The sequence below is a fragment of the Anguilla anguilla genome, chromosome 6, assembly GCF_013347855.1.
Source record: "Anguilla anguilla isolate fAngAng1 chromosome 6, fAngAng1.pri, whole genome shotgun sequence".
Lineage (NCBI taxonomy): Eukaryota > Metazoa > Chordata > Actinopteri > Anguilliformes > Anguillidae > Anguilla > Anguilla anguilla.
Genome location: NC_049206.1, coordinates 50,411,048 through 50,432,207, shown reverse-complemented (window position 1 = coordinate 50,432,207; position 21,160 = coordinate 50,411,048). Strand labels below are relative to the sequence as shown.

General features: G+C 40.3%; 1 protein-coding gene and 1 long non-coding RNA gene across 2 annotated transcripts in view; one reads left to right on the top strand and one right to left on the bottom strand.

Moving 5' to 3' along the window:
* The first annotated feature begins 1,751 nt into the window (after positions 1-1,751).
* Positions 1,752-19,736, top strand: moxd1 (monooxygenase, DBH-like 1). The gene is made up of 12 exons (XM_035423613.1): positions 1,752-2,521; positions 5,864-6,010; positions 6,318-6,485; positions 6,632-6,715; positions 11,375-11,554; positions 11,713-11,815; positions 12,160-12,326; positions 12,828-13,019; positions 14,022-14,081; positions 15,415-15,557; positions 17,953-18,121; positions 18,443-19,736. The coding sequence occupies exons 1-12, from the start codon at positions 2,228-2,230 to the stop codon at positions 18,599-18,601; spliced, it is 1,866 nt and encodes a 621-aa protein (XP_035279504.1). The 5' UTR covers positions 1,752-2,227; the 3' UTR covers positions 18,602-19,736.
* LOC118230520 overlaps positions 12,909-21,160 on the bottom strand; it is a 56,110-nt gene continuing 47,858 nt past the window's right edge. Inside the window, exons 3-4 of the long non-coding RNA XR_004765860.1 lie at positions 18,001-18,139; positions 12,909-12,992 (exon numbers count right to left, since the gene is read on the bottom strand). This is a non-coding gene — a long non-coding RNA (uncharacterized LOC118230520). The remainder of the gene's footprint in view (positions 12,993-18,000; positions 18,140-21,160) is intronic.

Here is a 21,160-nt window from a genome sequence, read left to right as displayed (position 1 = left end):
AATTGTTTTATGGGGATATAGTCTCAGTTATGAGATTTTTTCCCCTTTAATCCCTAAGAGTAGTTAGAAATGTTGATGTGCATTCACAAATAGGTGTGTGGAGAAGCAGGGGGTGGTAGTGTATCTCTATGTGGGCAGGGCCAGTGGGTGTTATGATTTTCAAGATGCTTTTTAAAAACATTGCTGCCATTGAGACAGTTGTCTACTGCAAATTACTTTATTTTTTTTCTGCCCAAATTTCAGCACAGTGCAATTCCTACAGCTGTTAAGCAAGACATGCCATTCCAACTTTATAATATTCACAAAGGCTCACAGAAGATTTCTTTATTTTGAGTGGCCTACCATTTCTGTACACCAGTCAATGGCTGAGATATTCAAAGTTTGATTTGGGTGCTTTATTCTCTGTTTTTGAAAGTGCAAAAAAAAAGGCTCAAATTGGTGACTAAGTGCCATTATTTGATAGTCTGCATAATCCCATAAAGTTGTAAAGGTCAAAAGGTTACACTGGCAAAGTTTTAAGATGCTAGAGAGCTCTCTAACTTTATCATCAGGTAACGGCTAAACAACTGCCAAAGCAACCACACCGAAGTTTATTTGTAAACTTTATAACTGAGTTAGTCCTGTGGTCTTCATGATGGTGTATGGCATAAGTTAGGTCAGAGTAATGTTCACTGTGTGAATTGAACTGTGTTCTTGGCTATAAATAACTGTACAAAATGAGTATTGTACCTTATTGAACCTGTGTTTTGTAGTTGTTCCAATGACCATGATATGCACTTTTGTACATCTGCTAAATAAATGTAAATGTAATGTAATGTAATGTGTATGGCTATTCAAATGCAATCCCCACAGACGAAAACAAAGGCTAAAACCTAAACTAGACACTCACTGCACTGCACTGTGTGAACAATCCATGCAAAAGGACACACCAGAGCTACAGTTAACACCAGTCAGTCACCCGTTAACTTCCTTCTGCACAGCTGAAAATGGGGGACTCAACACAAAAACAGCTGTTTCTGTAAAATGGTAAAACATATACGTGTGTAAATACCATGAAAAAAGTCTAATTTTGTCTCATATTCATCTTTTAATCTCAAAACAAAACACTCAAGTATATACTAAAATAAATAATTTCACTCTACTGTTCCCATTCTTTTGGAGGGCACTGTATGGTGGTGGATCATTTATGTCATGAGGTCGTTCTTACAGGGATAATCCATAGGCTCTTGCTAAGGTCACTGGAATCATGCTCCAGAAATAACTAAATCCTGGTATTCCCCTTTTTTATGTGTATTTTGACAGCAGACAGTAATAGGTATTCAGCTCGCAGCATGCTGGTGGAACTAGTTACACCCCAGGGCTCATCTGATTTTGGTTTTGACAAAAGACATGGAACTGAGGAGGTGCCTGAAACGCGCATGTAGGCACGCACACACAGTACATCAACATAGTACATATTGTATCTAACCATTTCCTATGTTTTCAGGTTTCTGTTTTTTTGCTACTGATTCTTAAACAGACAGCAACAAGTCATTGCAAGAAGGTACTGTGAAAATAAAAATGCGTGGGTAAATCTGTGGCCTGCAAGGATGCATAAAACCACACTGTATGTACTGTACTACAAAAGAAACTAGCCCACGCATATGTCATGTAGTTGTTTAAGGGAATACAATTCCCCAAAGATTCCTCGCAATATTTTAAGCACAAGTATGCTCATTGAGTTCTTTGGGCACAACTGGACCACACAGCCACTACAGTGGTGTTTCTAAGTACCCTGGAAGTATTCTATGCAGATCTCTAGTTAAGCAGATCTTCAGTGTATGCATGTGTTTATGAACTACTTGATTTCTATAATATGTTTCTGAAAATGGAGCAGGGTTATATTTTTTATATTTGTTAATAATCTTTATTTCAGTAAAAAAAAAAAACATGAAATTGCTGCCAAAGCATGCACTACAGAACAGAAGGGAATTCTAAAGCACATCGTATTTTCAAACGAACATCTGACTAAAGAGTGGGACGTGTCTTTACAGATCAAAGAGCGCTAACACAAGTTTCGACAGTTTCAATGGATGCATAATGAGAGTGTGCTTCTGCGGCTGCCTATGCTTGGTTGGATAATTTGCTTTCAATACAGATTGGCAAACAAACACTCTTTCAGTAGGGACCAGCTATCCAACTAGAACGAGGTTTCGGAAGCTTTTATTCATCCGATGAAACTACATGTATGAAAACGTACAATATGCCTAGCAGTCGAGTGTACTTCTGTACTCTGGTGATTTTCTTTGGAACTTTAAGATATTGCGAGGTGTTTTCTACAAGGACAGGGTTCAGACATTCAACAATGTTGGATGCGCATGGCAAATACAGACTGAGATGGAGATCCGACGAAAGTACGATAACTTTTGAAGCTGAAGTCGAAACAAAGGGATATATAGGATTTGGTTTGTCTCCCAGTGGAGCTATGGCGTTATCAGATATTGTAATTGGAGGCGTCGAGAAAGGGAAACCCTATCTGCAGGTATGTACCCTGAAGTCTTTCCAGTAAAGTCGTGTATTTGTGATCATTTGGGCTATTATAATAATATAGGCTACATAAAGTGAATTGCAATTCGCTTAATGTATTCTTTTCCGCGTTCACCGTAAAGATCACGTTGACAGGCGCTGTAATGTGAAAATGTCTGATAGCCTACAGATTTTAAAGTTTGCCTCTGAAAATGATATTCACGTGGAATTTTTTTTATTTATTTTTTTTAATGCACTCAGTTTTATCTTTTAATGTTGTTCTCTCCAAAATACATTATTGGCTGCATCGCTTCTTGGCCCACTTGGCCCTCATATTTTAATTGACTTAGCAGCATAATGTGCTTAATTATATCAACGTTCTACTGGATTCGCGAGTCATATACTGCATTAGATTTCCATTATTGTAACTGCTAATGACATTTCCTGACTGCCCGCATGCTCAACGTTTCTGCAGGTCTGCCTTCCCATCTAAGCCACAAGTGTTGAAACAGGAACCTTATGCTAGTGAGAATCTGTTATATTAGTAGTATTAGTACCCCCCATCTACGCCGATTTTTCCCACGGCGCCGCGAAGGACGCCGCCGTGGGCTATGCATCGCAAATTGTGGTCGGTCACTCACTCACTCACTCACGGACGACCATTGTATGCACAGGAGGTGCGCCACCGGGTCTGGACGGTTTCGTGCTTGTTAAAGAATGATATACTCTTTGGATAGCAGGTATGCCATCCTCCAAATTACAACTTGGCAGGGCACTCCCGATACCTATACAGGACAGAGTTTGGCAATTTTCAGGGTTTCCTACAGAAATAACCACAATGACCACAGATGCTCAGCACTTAAAAACATTATCTTTTGTACCTTCTGACCTCATGCAAACTCACAGAAATCAGGTATAACGTTGCATGTTCACACAATAAAGTCCCAAACTTGGGTTATTTTGCATTTTCCTTCATCTTATTTCTCCTGCCAGTTTTGTCATCACAAATACTCCAGTTCCGCAACTGATCATTCTCCTCATTGGATATTTTGCTACATCTGCCAATAACAACACATGATCAAAGTAGCCAATTGCAGGATACCTGGATACACAGGCAAAATGGAAATATACAGTAAGGAAGTGCGGATGATGCTATTTCAGCCAATAGAACACGTTTTTAACAACTTTGTGGTCACCATCTTTGTTTTGTGTGGAAGCTAACTGTATGATCTTTGTGGGAAACCCATATATATTTTTGAAATGCATTGTTTATCATTTCACATTAAAACCACACATAATATCAATTCATGACTGGAGATGTGTATTTTTTAGATTTTGGTGATGCCTGTGCTAAAACGATACTTTTGAAACAGTAGGCCTACCGTGCCTAAACGTTGCCTGGACCGGTTGTCTATCTTCTTTAAAATAATGAACAAATGACAAAATTAAAGAACATCTTTAAAATACAGCCACACTTTCGATAGTTTTGCATTTGGCATTTTGTCAGAATTTAACATTAGCTAGCTTGCTAATGGCACCTGCCGTGACTGACTTGAGTCGACAGACAGAGCGAGTGTAACGTTAGTGAAGATGACACTGAAATTAAGCACCGAAATCTGCATTGCGATTCGGTCCGGTAGGTACAGCTGATGAATAGGACGGTATGACGATTGCAGCAAATGAAATTTTAATTCATACATAACCACCTGTGCCTACAATAAACATTTGGCTATTTAGCTGTAGGCTTTGGTGTGATGACTACTCAAGCATCAGGTGCATGTGTTTTAAAAAGAACACAGACTTGACATATGGTTTACTGAAAACATTTAAGTCCATGTGGTAGAATGACAGTGTCAATTGAGGTAGAGTAACTGACCCAAACCTTGTGCAGTGTAACTACACATGAAGTGGCTAAATTCCTACATTGTAAACATTGGATGTAGAACTGGTTATACTGAAAATTGATTTCTCAGGCCAACATAGGCTACTTCTGTCTCTATTCCGCTGTTGATTCCGTTTCGCTGTTGATGTGTCATTTTGAATAGCAACGATAAATGGCAATGACTGAACAAAAGACAAGCATGAATCTTTTGTCAGATAATTTATTGAAATGCGTAGATGTGGATATCAGCTCTCGTATGAGGGAATGTCAAATATACCTTTTTACTCGCTACAGGTAGAGAGGTGGCTGAGAGCTCATTTTAATCAGGAGGACAGCTACTCTTCTACAAGTAAAAGTTAATTTTATGGTGGAATTCCCCTTTAAACATTCAAATATTTGGAGATACAGGGTGACATTATGATGATGGAGGGGATGATTTATCATTTTGTCTAGGTTCAGAATATATGTAACCCTTGATTGCTTGAAGGCAGTGGGAAAACAACCAGAAATCAGAGAGGCCTAAAATAGTTATGGGATACAGAGAAAACCAGACCTGGAGAGGTTACATGAATGACACAATGTGAACTCAGCAGACATCATAATCTGTGACTGACTAATGTTCGGTTTCAGATAAGGCTTAGCTTGCCGGCAACACAGGTCAGGTAATCATGCGGAGTTGAGTTACAGTATATACTTTAATAGCTAGCTAACCGCTATTTAACAGTGTAGAAAAAACTTGTCTTAACTGCCTTAAAACTCAGTACATAACACAATACAGGTCAGGATCTTGTTTTAATTTTTAGTAAGGTTACACCAATTTTGTTACTTAAAGGATGGTCTGTTTTGTCACATCTCAGTATGGACAGAAGCGAGAAAAAAGACTTGCGTTGTATTTGTCAATGCCTACAGGCTTTTGCATTAATAAATGGCAGATGTGTCCCTTATGCCACCTTTTTCTCCCTATTCTGGAATGATCCAATCCCATCGCAATGCTGCCATGTCCTCCATTAATTCAGAAGAACAGACAAGCATTGTGTCCCTCAAAGTGTGTGCAGCCATTGCCCAATTAAATCGGCAAATATTCTTTAGACATATTCAAAATAAAACTGATGCAAACAATGTTGCCCCTTTACCAGATGAAGCCGTGCTTCACAAGAAATAGTGTACATTATAGCCAAATTAAATAAAACTGTTGAGAGTTATTCTCAGATACTATACTCAAACCTGACCAGACACAACCTGAAGTTAAAATCAGCTCAGTGCAACTCAAGTCAAAACTTAAACTGTGTACAGTATCTGCAGTTACAGTAGAAATATAGGCATTTTATCATTATGTGGACACGTGAACTGACAAACTACAGTATATTAAATTGATGGAGAAAGCTTTAAGACTGATCGGTCCAGAAAATGTGTGCGTGTAAAATATTGTTTCAAGTGTACAATACAGCTATGTTGCATGTTCCTTGCTTTTGACAGGATTATTTTGCAGATCCCGACAGGAAGGTTCACAGAGATGTAGAGCAGAACTATAAGCTGGAATATGGAATGGAAAATCATACACACACTGTCCTGGCTTTCAGCAGAGCCCTCCATACTTGTGACAAAAGTGACAAAGACATCACGGTATTGTATTCTGTATTTGTGTGTCTGTGTGGTCGGGGGGGGGGAGGGGGGGAGTACAGGGTTTACTATGAATCATACACAGTGAAGCCAGAATGTGTGTGTGTGTGTGTGCCTATGCAATAGAATGAGCTCACCCAGTCCTGATTAGTGACACAGTATACTACTTCTCTTGAGCTTGCCCATGTGATGTACTCACAATGAAGGATTCATTACCATCACAACATTACAAATGATGAAATGCCAGTTCAGCTGTTCAGCTTTCAAAAAAGGATGTCTTATTCGTTACTGACTCTTAACTCATACCCAGGAGAACACAGTGAGGGTGATATGGGCCTACCACAGTGACGATGTTGGACCTTCTGGACCAAAATACCATGGTGTGAACAGGGGGAGGAAGAGCCTACGGTTGCTCAACCCCACGAGTCCTGTTAACATCCCCTCTGAGACTCCCTTTTTCGACTTAAAGAATTTAAACGTAAGTGGACAGTTACCTATGTTTCAATCGTGGATTGTGGCCTGGGATTAGATCTTTCTTTCCAACTGTCCATCTTTAGATGCACGTAGATTTCACTCATTTTGAGGTTAGCTTTCAAAACTTATTGTCCATTTCTTTCAAGACAGGTGCCAGTTCCATCTAAGGACACAACCTATTGGTGTCAGTTGTTTAGAATCCCAGAGGTTCCGAGGAAACACCACATTATTAGAGTAAGTAACCTGTTAACCCCCGCAATACCTCACAACTGTGCGAACATGTCTCAGCCAATAACAAGAAATACTGTAGATGTGTATTTTTCATGGAAGGTTATAGGACCACCAAATATGTGGAGAACTATCATATGGCATTTAGCCATAGTGGTATAATTTTTTTTTTTAATCTATAACAATGTAGTGACATGGTCACCCTCTATGTCACCATTGAATTTTTTCAGTCATAGAAATGACATAAAAATGTAATAAAAGTAATGTGTAGACATTAGACATGCAAGTAGGATTTTACATGTCATGCACTTAAAGGCTACCTTTACCTCTGAGACTGTTCAAAGACTCATTCATGAAAAAACTGTAAGCTTTCGTTTCTCAGGTCTTCAAGCTCTTTCATTACTGATGTGTCTGATGTGTGCTTGGTGGGTTATTTACTTTGCGTTCTAAAGCACACCTGTTTTTGTTATTTTTTGAAAATAGCAATTTGTCGTCATTGGGGTATAATTCTGATCTGATATAAATAACTAGCTCAAATTAAGTGGTTTTTAAAAAGCGCTTAATTACAGGGAACTGGTGCAGCTTGTTCAAGACCCAGAAATATATCTATTCCCAAAGAACCTGGAGGAAAGACATGCAGTTTAACCTCTAAAACATCACAATTTTGGTTTGTGACTTCCCTTCTGTGTAATATTTTGTGGCATTCCTACACCAATGGTTATTTATTGAATATAAATGTCAAGGATATGTTGGTTAAAAAAAAGTACGGTATTATTACAGCATAGACCAAATCAATATACTGTCAATGTTTCCTTGGATTTTTCAATCCTCAGTTTAGGGGAGCAAAAGCCAGAATGTCATGTTGCCATGGCTACTCCACATTTGACTGTGGCATGTGCTCAGAGAGCATACTGTAAGCTCTAAACAAAAGCTTTCCAGTTTAGGATGCTAAACTAAAGCCAGAAATTTTACGAGTATGATTGTCTCTTCTCCCTTTGGCCCTCAGTGAACTTCAGCATCATAAAGGAAGCTATTTGGATCTGCTCTTTGAGTCACATAATGAGAATTAGATCACAGCGGAACACAGACGCATACATTTTTAGATGACATACAGTGCTTTTGTGTAATTTTCCTCTTTTTGTGGGGGGACTGACCCTGTAATGGTCAGAAAGACCACACATTTCCTTCTCGTTTTTTAATTTTCTTTCCACATTCTTGAAAATCAAACAATTATAAGGTACTTTTTAAAAAATACAGTACATAGTTCTTACATACAAAATATATTTGATAGAAATGAAAAAAATTGCGTAAAAACATTTGCCACTTTTGATGCTGACGTCATAAATATTGAGGGAAGGGAGACTGAACGTATTGGGGTGCAGCTCCTGCAGCTGCCTTGTACGTATGGGGGTGACATGGGAAGATTTTGGCAGGTTGAAGATGTGCAGGCTGTGGTGTTATGAATGAGCTGAAGGGGTTGGAGCGAATGTTGCAGAAGCCCAGACAGGACGGAGTTGCGGTTGTCCAGGTGGGAGATGGCTAGAGCTTGAACCAGGAGCTTGGCGTCATCCTTGGTGACGAAGGGTGGTGGATGGTTGTGCAAAGTGCAGACTTGCAGGCCGGCCCGTGAACTGACTGCTGCTCTATTCCGCGGCAGTGAAAGGCAGTGAAAACGCCCTAGCCAGGCAAGAGAGCAAGACTCAGGCTTAGAGTAAAAGACGTATGTCTTAAGTCTGTTTGCGGTCGGACAAACATATCAAAGCATCAAAGCCCCCCTCCTCCACGTGATCTGACTTAATAATGAACTGCAAACTTGTCATCCCCATCCCACAGGTTGACTCGGCCTTTTCAGAGCAGACAGTCAGCGGTCTGGTAGTAGCAATAGCTTTTAGCAAATACAGGTCAATTTCTGATTTGAATTCAGGGCTATATTACTGAGTGCTTCATCTCCCCTTATGATAGGAGCAGGGTGCATTTACTGTAAGTCAGCTATAGTTACTGAGGTTACATCAATATTGGTTCCTTCCACCAATGTAGTAGGTGGCCACAGCTGTCATTCCCAGCAGTCATCAATGAAAGACCTGACCTCCTCCTCAGCAAGTCACAATGTGGGGCACTTAGTGTGAATGTATTTTTCTTTCTTTAGAATAAGGCTGAAAATGGTCATTGACATGTGGGAAAGTTCATTTGAGGAGTTCTCACACTGCAGTGCCTCCAGGATGGGTGGGGCAGGCAAAGCAGCAGAGCTTTAGCATGTAAAATGGCTATTACTTCACCACTATACACAATCCACACTGTTGATCTTTCACCAGATTTTGCATGCCCAGTCACATTTGCAGTCACGTATTTGCTCATTTCAGCCTCTGCTGTCGATTCAATAGAGTGCAAATAAGGGCTCTCATCCAAATCATATGATGTCAGCTGCCACTTTTTTCACACTGCAGTCACACAGACATAAGTCGTAGGAAGACACTTTCTGTGCCGCTCAACAGGCTGCCCGAATGACCAGTGGGAATCATTGGGGAGACCTGCGGACTGAAAAACCTTCCTCCTCCGGGTGATGCCAGTTCCAGTCCGGCATCGCCCGGCAGGGCTGCCTGCCACAGTTGCCACCTGAATGGTCTGGATTCGACACCAGACTGTGAGGCCCATCCACTCACTGATATAAATATGAATTTGATAAATATTAACAATATTACACTCATTAGCGAATACATTTCAGACTGTTATATTTGCATATAAACCATTGGTATATTCTTAACAGTCAATCTGTTACAAAAAGACATAATTAGGCCACTATTAATAAATGATCAGTAATAATTGCTAAAAGGCAGTTTTTTACAATCTTATAGTTCTGTTCAGTTGGCGGAGGCACGTACTCCACTAAATTGCAATAGTTCCACATGAGTTTTATAATTTAGTATTCTGTAATTGTCACACATTACTGCTGCCTCGCTTGCACCTCTGTAGGGAGCACTGCAGCTGGAGCACTTGCACTCCTGCAATATGCGCTCACTGGCATAGCAACGACTCAACTTCACTACAGGCACCTCAGTGATCTAGAAGAGGGCAATGCCAAGTGGAGAGAGGCGCATCTCTCACTGATAACAGTTGACAACCTATTAGCATCTGGTGAGCATCCAGGGCTGCTTCTGCAACAGCTGGCCAGTTTAAGCTCACCCTACCCTGAGGACAAAGCCAACTTTGTTCCAGTGCTGTGGACTCCTGGCAAGCGTCTTCGCTAACTGAGGCACTCGTTGCCTTTTTTGACACAAGATCTTAGTATTATCTGCAGGATTGCACAGCTGCAGATAATACTTATTTAGACGAACTTCAATTGAACTTGCAGGGAGGAAACCTTTCTTTAGGCACAAGCTCCACTGCCAAAGCTGATCTGGCCTACTGGAGTACAATAACAACTAAGTTACGAGTTTAACAGGCTGGGGGAGTACCGATGTAATGTTTTTTGTACTTCACATAGGAAACAAAAGTACACACAGACGGACGAACTAGCTACCATTGGTCAGTGCAGCTGGATAGACAGGCACTTGCACTGTGCTTGTGGAGCTGGGATCAAATATAAAAATTTAAATGATTGACTCCAAATCATTGATTCGTAGGTGACTTAGGTGCATTAACTTTTTTAACTACTGCTTGTATTTTTTCCATAGACTGCGTTGTTGGTTTAGTTTAGTGTTAATCAGTTTAACCTTCAGGGTCCAAGTTGAACTATGCGGTTGTTCCCTGCACTTGGACCGGTACTTCTCTCTAGGGGTTTCGTCATACTTGTTCTTGGTTATGGTTATACACTTTGTTGTACGTCGCTCTGGATAAGAGCGTCTGCCAAATGCCTGTAATGTAATGTAATGCAAGGACACCCAGCATACACTGATGCAAGGTTTCTCAAAACGAAGTGAGCAAGGTGACGCAAGGTTGCAACCAATGGGTATGAAAGTGGTCGAACCCAGGCAGCCAGGGAAATACATTTGTGGCTCCCAGACACGCAGAAAACATGAAACCTTTCCCAAGCGAGGAGAGGATCAACTCACACCATTGTTATAGTAGTGCTAATTAATATTAATGGCTAATGGACTGAGCCGAGCTATTCAGGCTTTCCATGGAAACAGGTCCGTCTTAAACACACGTTACACCTCCTCCTCAGTATAATTGTTTTTGAAACACTTTAGTTTGTGTTATCTCTGATGAAAATAGAATTTTTCCGCAAAGTCGCCACCCACAGCACTAGCAGTACCCGGCTCGCTGCGATTTTCATTCACATTACGACCATGGAAAATGTCCTGTGTAAGTAAATCTGAAGAAAAAGTAAAAAAGAAAGAATGTTTAAATATTTATCAAATGGTCACAGGCCATGCTTTGGTCTTAGTTCCCGCTGCTCTTGAAAGAACCCTCACAGTACGCCATCACCAATCACCCAGCAGGCAACAAACTGTGTTTTATTTAGGATTTCAGTTCAAGCCAGAAGGGCTCCATCAAAGAAAAACAAGCTTCTTCACTTATTTCCATTCCAAAGCCATCTGCACCAGGATAATACTATTCCCCAATCGCATGTGTTTCCCAAATTGTTCCAAATAAAATGTTGACCATATCTGGTGTGATAAATACAAGTTTTTATTTATAACTTCCAGTTTGTCTTTTTCCCTTTAGATCCAGCCATTGATCCAGACGGGCCATGAAAACCTGGTACACCACATTTTGTTGTATCAGTGTGACAGCAAGTTAAATGAGAGTGAGCTCGATTCTGGACATGAATGTTACCACCCCAACATGCCAGACTCCTTCCTGACCTGCGAGACTGTGGTCTTTGCCTGGGCCATTGGAGGAGAGGTTAGCACATACAGCTCGTACATTATGAGACATACCAGGAATATTATAATGCAGCTTTTATATTTTCTTGAATAGATCATTCATTGCACTGTGTGAACAAGTTTTAACTCTGTTTGCGCCAGGATCAAGTGGTTGCATATTTTTTTCTTATTTTAAAGGGATTGACCTACCCTCAGCATGTTGGCCTTTCCATTGGTACCTCAATAGATCCAGTCTATGTCCTGATGGAAATCCACTATGACAACCCTACCTTTCAACAAGGTAGATTATAGAAGACCGTGTGCATGCCATGAAAATGTACTCCGAGTCTCCTTGTATAATTTTTTATTATTGAACTGCTCGATTGATTTTGTAATAACTGCTGATGTCATCAATTCTTTTCCAGTCACTAAAAACTTTCAGGTTTTTAAGAGAGCTTCATTTTGTCTTTGCATCTGGTATGCAGCTTAACAAGCCTTTCACAATAGAGATATGAGACCCCCAAGGCCATCAGTAGCATGCGGGGATTACAGGCTCAAACCCGGGCCCCACTGTAAACAGTAAATCATTCCTGTTGCTTATGCAATGTCTTCTTCTCACACACTGGATTTGGCTGCCTGTCCTAGGAGTGATGGACAACTCGGGCCTCAGGCTCTTCTACAGCCCTGAGCTGAGGCGGTACGATGCTGGAGTGATTGAGACAGGCGTCTGGGTCAGCTTGTACCACATGCTCCCACCGGGCCTTCACGAATATATGTCTGAAGGGCACTGCACCCAGGAGTGTCTCCAGGAGGTACAGTACAATGGGCCTCCTTCGTTCCTTTAAAGACCATGTGACCCTTTCCCTTGAATTTCCAGTGTTCAGGAAGCCATAAGGTAAAGTTGCCTATACATGTTTGTTTCCAGATATATAAATATTAAAATAATAACATTCTGATGTAAATTGCGAAATGTCATTTCCAAATACGAGAGCTTGAGGTCTGACATGACATACATGTACTATATGGACATCCACACTAAAGCTGATTGGTCAAAATGCCATGTTTGTTGTGCAATAAATACAGCCTCCAAATGATCAATAGCAAATCTACCTGTACTGGGCAGATTTTTAAAAATCCTCAAATATGAATTGACTAAAATAGGCTTTTTATCATAGTATTTGGCTCTGTGCGCATAATTGGGTCAGTCATGCTATTTAAATTGATTCTTAAATTTAAATGGATTAACATGATTCTGATAGTGACCGTGATTTTGCTGCAGCTCACCTTGTGATGTCTTCCTTCTCCTCTGTTAGTCCCTGGGCCACGAAATGCCGAGTGGGATCAGAGTGTTTGCGGTCCTGATGCACTCCCACTTGGCTGGCCGCGCCATAAGAACCAGACATTTCCGGGACGGGGAGGAGCTGCAGCCCTTGGCGCAGGATGAAGACTTTGACTTTAACTTCCAGGAGTTCCAGTACCTCAAAGAAGAGAGGCTGCTGTTACCTGTCAGTACTCTCTGCTTGTCCATTCATAGACTGTACAGTTAGTGCTTTGTCAAAGGGACAAAAAAAATAAAATAAATCAGCTTCATGCGAAAGCTTACTTTTCATAAAATAGCTACTGTATGTTAAATCATTTAGGCACTTTCGCCATTTAATTCTTTTAAATACTTTCCATTATTGTTTTTCTTCGTTCATAATTCACATTATCAAATTATGTGTCATGTACCCGAATCCAATAAGATTTAAGGGAGCTTATAATAAGTGATATTTTTCAGGCTACTGATATGGGATAGAAAAGAGCCTCAGCAGCATTGAAAGAGGCTCAACATAGAAAAATTGTTATTGACATAGAAACAATGCTATTGGCTAACCGTCTTTTAGTTAACCTATTTATCCAAAGGACTGTGTATGTCACAACTGGATGTTTACAGTAATTTGAGTAAGGTCCAAAAGCACAAGGGCCTCACTGAAGCTGCGCTTAAACGATATACTAAACGGTATATTTGTGTGTAAATGGAAGGGTGTTCTGATAATATAATTTCAACTATACTTACTGCTAAGACATGACACTATTTGTATGTGAAATAAGGAACTTAAAATGCACAATATGTTGTCATTTTTAAATTCAATTGAATAATACCAATTATTGTTACTTTTGTCTCAGTGGGATATATCTGAATATAACAGAATGCATTAAGCAATGGCAATACATTGGCATGTATTGGAACTTATTTTTGAGAGTTGAAAAATCTCCTGCATTATTCAATGTACTGCTGTATATTCTTCAGTGTACAGCAGTGTATTTTCATTGCGTAAGGATAGTTCATAACTGCCAGAAAACCGTGGTCATGTTTCGTGGAATCCCCCATAGTCAGATGCCACGACCTGCATTTCCCCTGCTCTCATTTGCTTAGTCTCCCTCTCTCAGTTAATGAAATGTCCTTGTTGAACTGCCATACAGACTTCCTGGTGAGGGCCTCTAACTTCCTGCTCCTTTATTTTCAGGGAGACAACCTGATCACTGAGTGCAAGTATAGTACAAAAGGCAGGCGTAATATGACCTGGGTAAGAACCGACGAAAGTGTTTAAACATGAATACATTTTTCCTTTTTTATCCGACACAATGGTAATAGCAGAGAACTCTAGCTATCAGAGTACATCTACTGTGATCTCGACTATGATATCACTCACTCACTCACTCTCTTTCTCTCTATGTTGGATTTACTTTGTCTTTTGTTCACTCATACAACTTAAACCGTTTCCTTAAAAAACATATTTTTAATGTCTAATGTTTTCTCCATTGGTTTTGGACAGTGTCTGTTTTTGAAACTGAGCTGTCAGCCTGCATTTGCAACTGTTAAAGATATAAACTGTTGGATGGAAACCTCTCTTCAGATGTGGCTTCTAACAAAAGATCCCTTTTGTGGGTTTTACAGTAAATGTTCCCATTTTTTATATGTCATTCTACTCTTTTGTAGAGTTTAAGCTTCTGTAATCTAGCATTTTCTGGTAAAAACAAAATATATATACAGTGTTTGTCATTTCAAAATTATATTCCACAGCCCTCTTGTGAGTACTCACAGGAGTCAATACTTAGTCGGAATGTACTTTTAATTAACAGAGTAAATTGCCAGGCTTGGCTTCCTTTAAAGAATTGGATTAATGTTGCTTATGGATACTCGTTTCATACACTTTTGGGAGACATAAGAAAATAAGAGCAAACACATACTTGTAGGAACAGTCTGAAAATGTTGTATGGGAGTGTTGAAGGGACTGTCTTTTCATTGGCATTGAATCTCTTGATTCTTGTCTGCCTTTGGCTGAATGGTCTGCCTACAAACATGGGCCCAGGACTCCAGAATATTTGTAGTCATATGCCTGTTTCAGGCATTTTTTTGACTATTCATTTCAGTCTCATTGCAATGTTTCAGGGATGCTTGAATAGCAGTGTTGACAGTTATTGTGTGCAATTTCTAAGTCTTTCTTTTGGTTACCACGCAAGCTTCATGCAGTGTTGATAGTGTCCAGCATGTGGCATCACTGGTCCTCTATGTTCTTGGCTGAGTTGCTGTACTAATTGTTTAGTTTATACTTGTTTCTACATTCACTTGTAAATAAATTGAATATAAACCACCATATAACCAACCATAAATCACAGAAACTATTAAAAGGGAAGGTAGTTTTTTACACAAATAGGTCAAAGTTTCCTGATCTTCCAAACATGTTCTTCTATAAAAATGTAACCAGGTTTTTTCTTAAATCGGTACAATTGGCAAGTATCTTTGGCTTTTCTTTAAAAGTGTCTTTTAACTGTCACGAGCATATTTCAACTTACTTTTCATTGACCCAGTTAGTTTTGTTTTTTTTTTGCTCACACTGTCACTTTGTCTCATTACAGGGTGGTTTGAGCACTAGGGATGAGATGTGTCTATCCTACTTGCTTTACTATCCACGAATCAACCTAGCTAGGTGCGAGAGCCTCCCAGAAATCACTAGGCAACTGAAGTTCATTGGAGTCAAAGAAATCCAAGTTCCAGTCACGTGAGTGTGCCGTTTCATTTGTACAGGTCACCTACATGCCCCTTCATTTAACATTTTCAGCAATGAATAGACATAATTGTGTTTGGTTCCAAATGAGACCTGTATGCCCTCCATGATAAACACAGCAAGGGGTGGGACCATTGCAGTTGGCACTTTGAAGTGGGAGTAGAAACATTTGGAACAGGCTTTGAAGCCAGTATCCTCAGATCTTGTGTTATTGCCTGATTCATTTAGGCACATATCACCATCTAAGTGCGCATAATAGCTGATTATGATTTTTGTGTTCTCTTTTTCTTGACCCAGGTTATTTTTACATGATTGTATTATCGTTAAATTGTACTTGTAGTTTCAGTAAGGCCAGCTAGCTTGTCAGCTCTGTGTATGTCCACAGCAAGCAATCAGATTGTCCAGTGACAGTACACACATCTCTTAGCTTGTCCTGACTGCATATTGAATGGGATCTTGCATTATCTTGTAGAAACATTCCCTGGACAGACTTGTGTGTGTTTATTGCAAATATGCTTACACAATGATGTGGTTTAAGGCAGGAAATGTCTCCAGCTGAAAGTATTTACACTTACATTTACAGTTTTAAAGAGACAGTAACTCAAATCTCATAAGAGTACAACAAAAAGTTGGGGGAAAAATGGAATGGAGGGGGTCGAAGGGGCCTGGCTGAGGACAATAACAGATTCAATAACAGAAAAGACAAAGAATGTTTTAGCTTCTCTGTGTTAAGTGCATTTATTAATTTAGTATAGCAGCATTCCAGCAAAATATGCAATGCAATTTTGTAACACAGGGCTTTAATTATATAGTCACTTGTGTTTTTTTGTTGTATACGTTCACAATCAAAGTGGCTGGAGTTGCACAATAGAACAAATATTCACTTGTTCTTTAAGTCACATAGTTTCTTTCAAAAAGAAATATGTAGCCCGATGGTTCTGGCAACATTAAATTGCCTTTCTGCATCATGCAAATGAAGACAACTAAGAGAGGTAGCTAGCTGAGAAAAAAGTAATGCTTGAAACCATTTTTCAACAATTATTATGGTTTTCAAACCATATAATAGTTTTACTCAAGGATCATACATCCCATTATTTAATTAGCCCCTGTTCAATGCTGTATTAAATTCATAGTCCATTATCATGTATCCTGAAATATGTATATATATAAACTATACAGAAGTATAAGGAGGCAACATCTAATTTCAAAGAGAAATTCTGCATCTACTCAAAATACAAACTACTTATTAGCACGACCGGACGTGTTTGCAAGAGATGATGTCTACTCCTCCGTCAGCTTGCACCGATTTAGAAACCACATCCCATAATGTAACGCAGGAGACCAATTTAATTTAGCATGCTAGCACCTCTCGTCCCCAAAGCTGACGTCAAGTACCGATGGCGGGACATTAGTCGCATTCCTGCCATTGGAGAGCTGCAGCGGGACACGCCAGAGGGGCGAGCAGTCGTGGGAGGCATAGACGCCGGGGATAATAGGAACGTGGAAATGAGAACCATCTGAGGGCCCGGGCTAATGGCGTGTGTTTGCTCTCCCTGCGGGCGGAGCTGAACTCCTGGGCTCCGTCTGCAGGAATGAGGGGATTTGTGTGGGTCAAGCTGAGCCGCTCTAAACAGATTAAGTAACAAAGCTCTCCCCCCCCCCCCCCCCCCCAAAAAAAAGAACATGTGCTTGCAAGAAGGGGAAAAAATAAAACAGGGAAAAACACCAGCCGCCAGTGGCAGCTCTAATCAGGCCATTGCAAACCTTCCAAGCTTATTCACTTGTTCGGTTGCTGGTTGCTACAGTGTAATCCATAGCCTCTAAGTGTACAGGCTGTATGCTATATTGTTGCTAGGTTTCTAATCATGGCAAGATAACAAATCATGGATAAACAGTATTAACTTAGTGGCTAACTGGCTACAAAATATAGTTCTGCCATACCTTGTTGAGATACAGCTGTTCTGGTTGATTTGTTTACATGCTCAAAAGCATTACAAATCAAAAAAGTGTGCAAGTTGAAAACAGCTTGTCAACTAACAGTAATGCTGTTTTCGGTAGCTAGAGATGCCATAGCCTATTTTCTGCATATTTTCTAATTAGGAATTAAATATGACTTTAGATACCCCTGCATTTTCAGAATCCTGCATTAATATGTCCCTTACCGAAGGTATACTTTGGGGGGGGGGGGGGGGGGGGGGGGGGGATACTAGTTTTGTCAATGTGTTTTAGAAGTAAACATGCTTTTCATTAATAGCATAGTCCACCACTGTGAATTCAACGTTCCTGCCTTTCAGCAGCTAGATTTAATGTGATGTCACTATGCCATACCTATTTTGCTTAAAAAACACCACTGGATCTGTTGATAAATACATTTGTCTTGCTGTTAAAGGACCTGGCCATTTATAATCAAAAGCCCCAGGAAGTACAGCAATCTCACCTTCACGGAGGCCATGGACAAGTTCAAGTGGTCGAAGAGGAGGGGGAGGGCCTTCAACGAGATGGTGCTGCAGTTACCGGTGAACGTGCGTTGTTCAAAGTGGAATCAGGAGGAGTGGTCGGTGAGTGGTACTGGTAGCCTGCAGGTTGATGAGACACTGATGAGCCACACCCTTATGGGCCACGGTGAAGCCTACGTGTCTCATTGTGGGGATAATTGTGACTGACTAATCACCTGACATACGTTTCCCATGTGTCACATCAAAGTGACAAAACAGCTGCACAGCAATAAGGTCAAGCTCCCATCAGGACACATTAACCCTTTTATAATCAGTGGACTGCTTTTTATTGTTGTGGGCATGTACAGTAGGACTCTCCAGAACATTCATTGCAGATTATTTTATCAGGTTTGTCTTTATTTTTGTTCTTCCCCCTCTTCCCAGATCCAGGGTGTGATCGTGCGTCCCCCTGAGATTAAATCTGAAGCAGCACCCCCCCTCACCCCTTGCAGCACAGCCCCAGAGTTTCACGGAGGAGGGGCAGTTCTCACCACCCTGTGTTTTGCCTTCTCGGTCAGCACCTGGATCTCTCTCTGGCTCTAGCCTCGCCACATTTCCCACAGACTTTGAGGAAGCTGAGGCCACCGGCTAAGCATTAGCTATGATTAAAGCAATATGGGGAAAGGTTTGATAGTCAACATACTAATAAAGTGTTCCGTCCTTCTCTTGAGATCTCTGAGAAAGAAAGGGAAAAGGAGTGGCCCAGCTGTTGGAACATGATTTCCATCATTCAGCTAAAGGATTTAATTGAGTTTGAAGTGGTGGCTTAGCACACCTGATCACATCTGCCCAGGAGTTGTCCTCGTGTACAGCCTTGCATCTGCGAAGCCACAAAGCATCAGAGCTCAATGTAAATACAAGCCTTGAGCAAAACATGTTCAGTTCCGTCCTTTCATAAAAGTTCCCTTCAAGTGGCGTTCTAGTTTTTACAGGAACACTGATGGATACGTATCCAGAATGCAGTTACTAGACCAACAGCTCAGCTATTTCACTAAGCAGAAGACAACTAAAAGACACCTGAAAATAGCTAGACTGGTTCCAATATGTTAAAGTCAGTGGTCAGTAAAGGTGAGTAGTAGTAAACTTTGAATCAAGATGAAGTTGTAATGTATATGAATGGTCCCTGTATTGATGCTGGTATGTTTCTAAAATAGGTGGCTTCGTATAATGTACATCCATATAGGGTGCCCTATTTTGTAGAAAGGGGCAAAAATTCAATTTAGCTCATCAAACAATCTCATAACTGTGCACAGACACATTTTACAGCCAGTAACTGGTCCTGAAACAGTGTACTGCTGTCTTCATGATGAGGGCAGGATGAGGATCTGGACCTTCATTAAAATGGTCAAAATGAAATTAAACTGAATAAGTGTTTAAGTCAATTCAATTAAAATAAAAACAGAACCGTTGTATGTTTCTATCCTTTATACTCCAGGAAGGTTATTTCTGCACATTTTGTAAGATTTATTTATCCACATTGGCTGAATAGTGGTGACCTATGCTAAAGCAAAACATTTATTTGTATGTAAAATTAAAATATATATAATTTTTTCTGTGTTACACATGACAATAAATGTTTTATTTCTTGAAGATTTATACAGGTATATGCCAATAAGTGTTTTATTTCTTGAGAGATTTCAGTAGTTTTTCTTTTAATAAATTGTTTACTCTTGGTGTGCGTCTTACTTGTCCAGCTATAGTACTTGCATCGTGAATTCACCAGAACAATACAGTGCAGCTTCTAGTTTTTTTGCTCTAATGTAGATTTTGTAAGATTGTGAACTCTGCAGATTCCCAGACAAATTCATTCTGTTGTTACTCTGCCGTGCTCTCCTTCCACTTCTCTCAAAACAACCTTCAGGAATGTGGAGGGAGGCAGTGAGCGGTGTCCTCTCTGTGATGTCAGGAGCCGGTATCCCGCCCTGTTTATAGTTCACATGAGGCTTAAAAACCTCCATGCCCTCTGAAGGCTGAGGAACTGTAAGAGATAGTCGTAAGATTGATATTTTGCCAGGTTCGGCTAATGATGGCATATTTTAGCATACAGCACTCACAGTTCATTCTGCTCGCAAAGAAGTCAATTTATTGTTCCCCCCCCCCCCCCCCAAGAGCTGCAATGGCACGTGAAAACAAACACAATGTGCTCGAGACTTACACGCATGCAAGAACAGCGTTAATCCAAAGCGTGCTAGGATTGAAGCCGAAAATTTTAATGAGCATTAAATCACTCTTCTCGTAGGCTTTTCACCCACTTGGCAGAGATGAGTGTAGCAAGTAAAATGAGTAAAGAAATTATTCAACTTTTCAGAAACACTGATTGATAGCATTTTACAATACTTCCTGAGACAGAAGTTTTTCTTAATGAGAAGAAATATTGGCCCTACTGTACACGTACATTACATTGTATTTTACAGGGAATTCACCAGGTGCATACAACAAAAGTTATTAGAAGCTTCCTTGCATTCATCCTGTAACAATTGTCTTTCTGATACTGAATTGTATTTGTATTATGTGCATTACAGAACATGAATTAAAGGAAATCCAAACTTGTACGTATTTCACAATTATTCCAGAATGTATTCCATATGTAGGCCTGTACTGGGACAAATAGCCATAAAACAAACATTTTACAATTATTGTAACCAGTGGAGTTTTTCATTCTCAGAGTTAACAGGAATTGACATAGGCATTTAAGAGGCTACAGAGAACTGGGGGGGAGAAGATTAAATTGATGTTTAAATAATCCCAATTATCCTGGAGGCTCATGTTGGTTTTATGTAATTCTTCTGTTACGGCCTTGGGCTCCCTGGTACTGCAAGGAACATCGCATAAGGCCACAATGGCGCCGGCCCATTTATTAGGACTTACCGTGATTACCCCGACTGAGAACCAAAATGTGCCAATGTGCCTGTGACCGGGGGAAAACAGACTCCTTTGATTTTTACCTCAGACACGCTTTATATTCGTTCCTAAGGGAGGTCGGTGTCGTGTAGCCGTGTAAGAAAAGGAGGTGAGTCTTATTTTACAGATTGTGTTACTTTTTCAGGCTTTAACTGAAGCTAACCCGATGCCATTTATGTCTGTTATTGGCTGGTAGTGCAA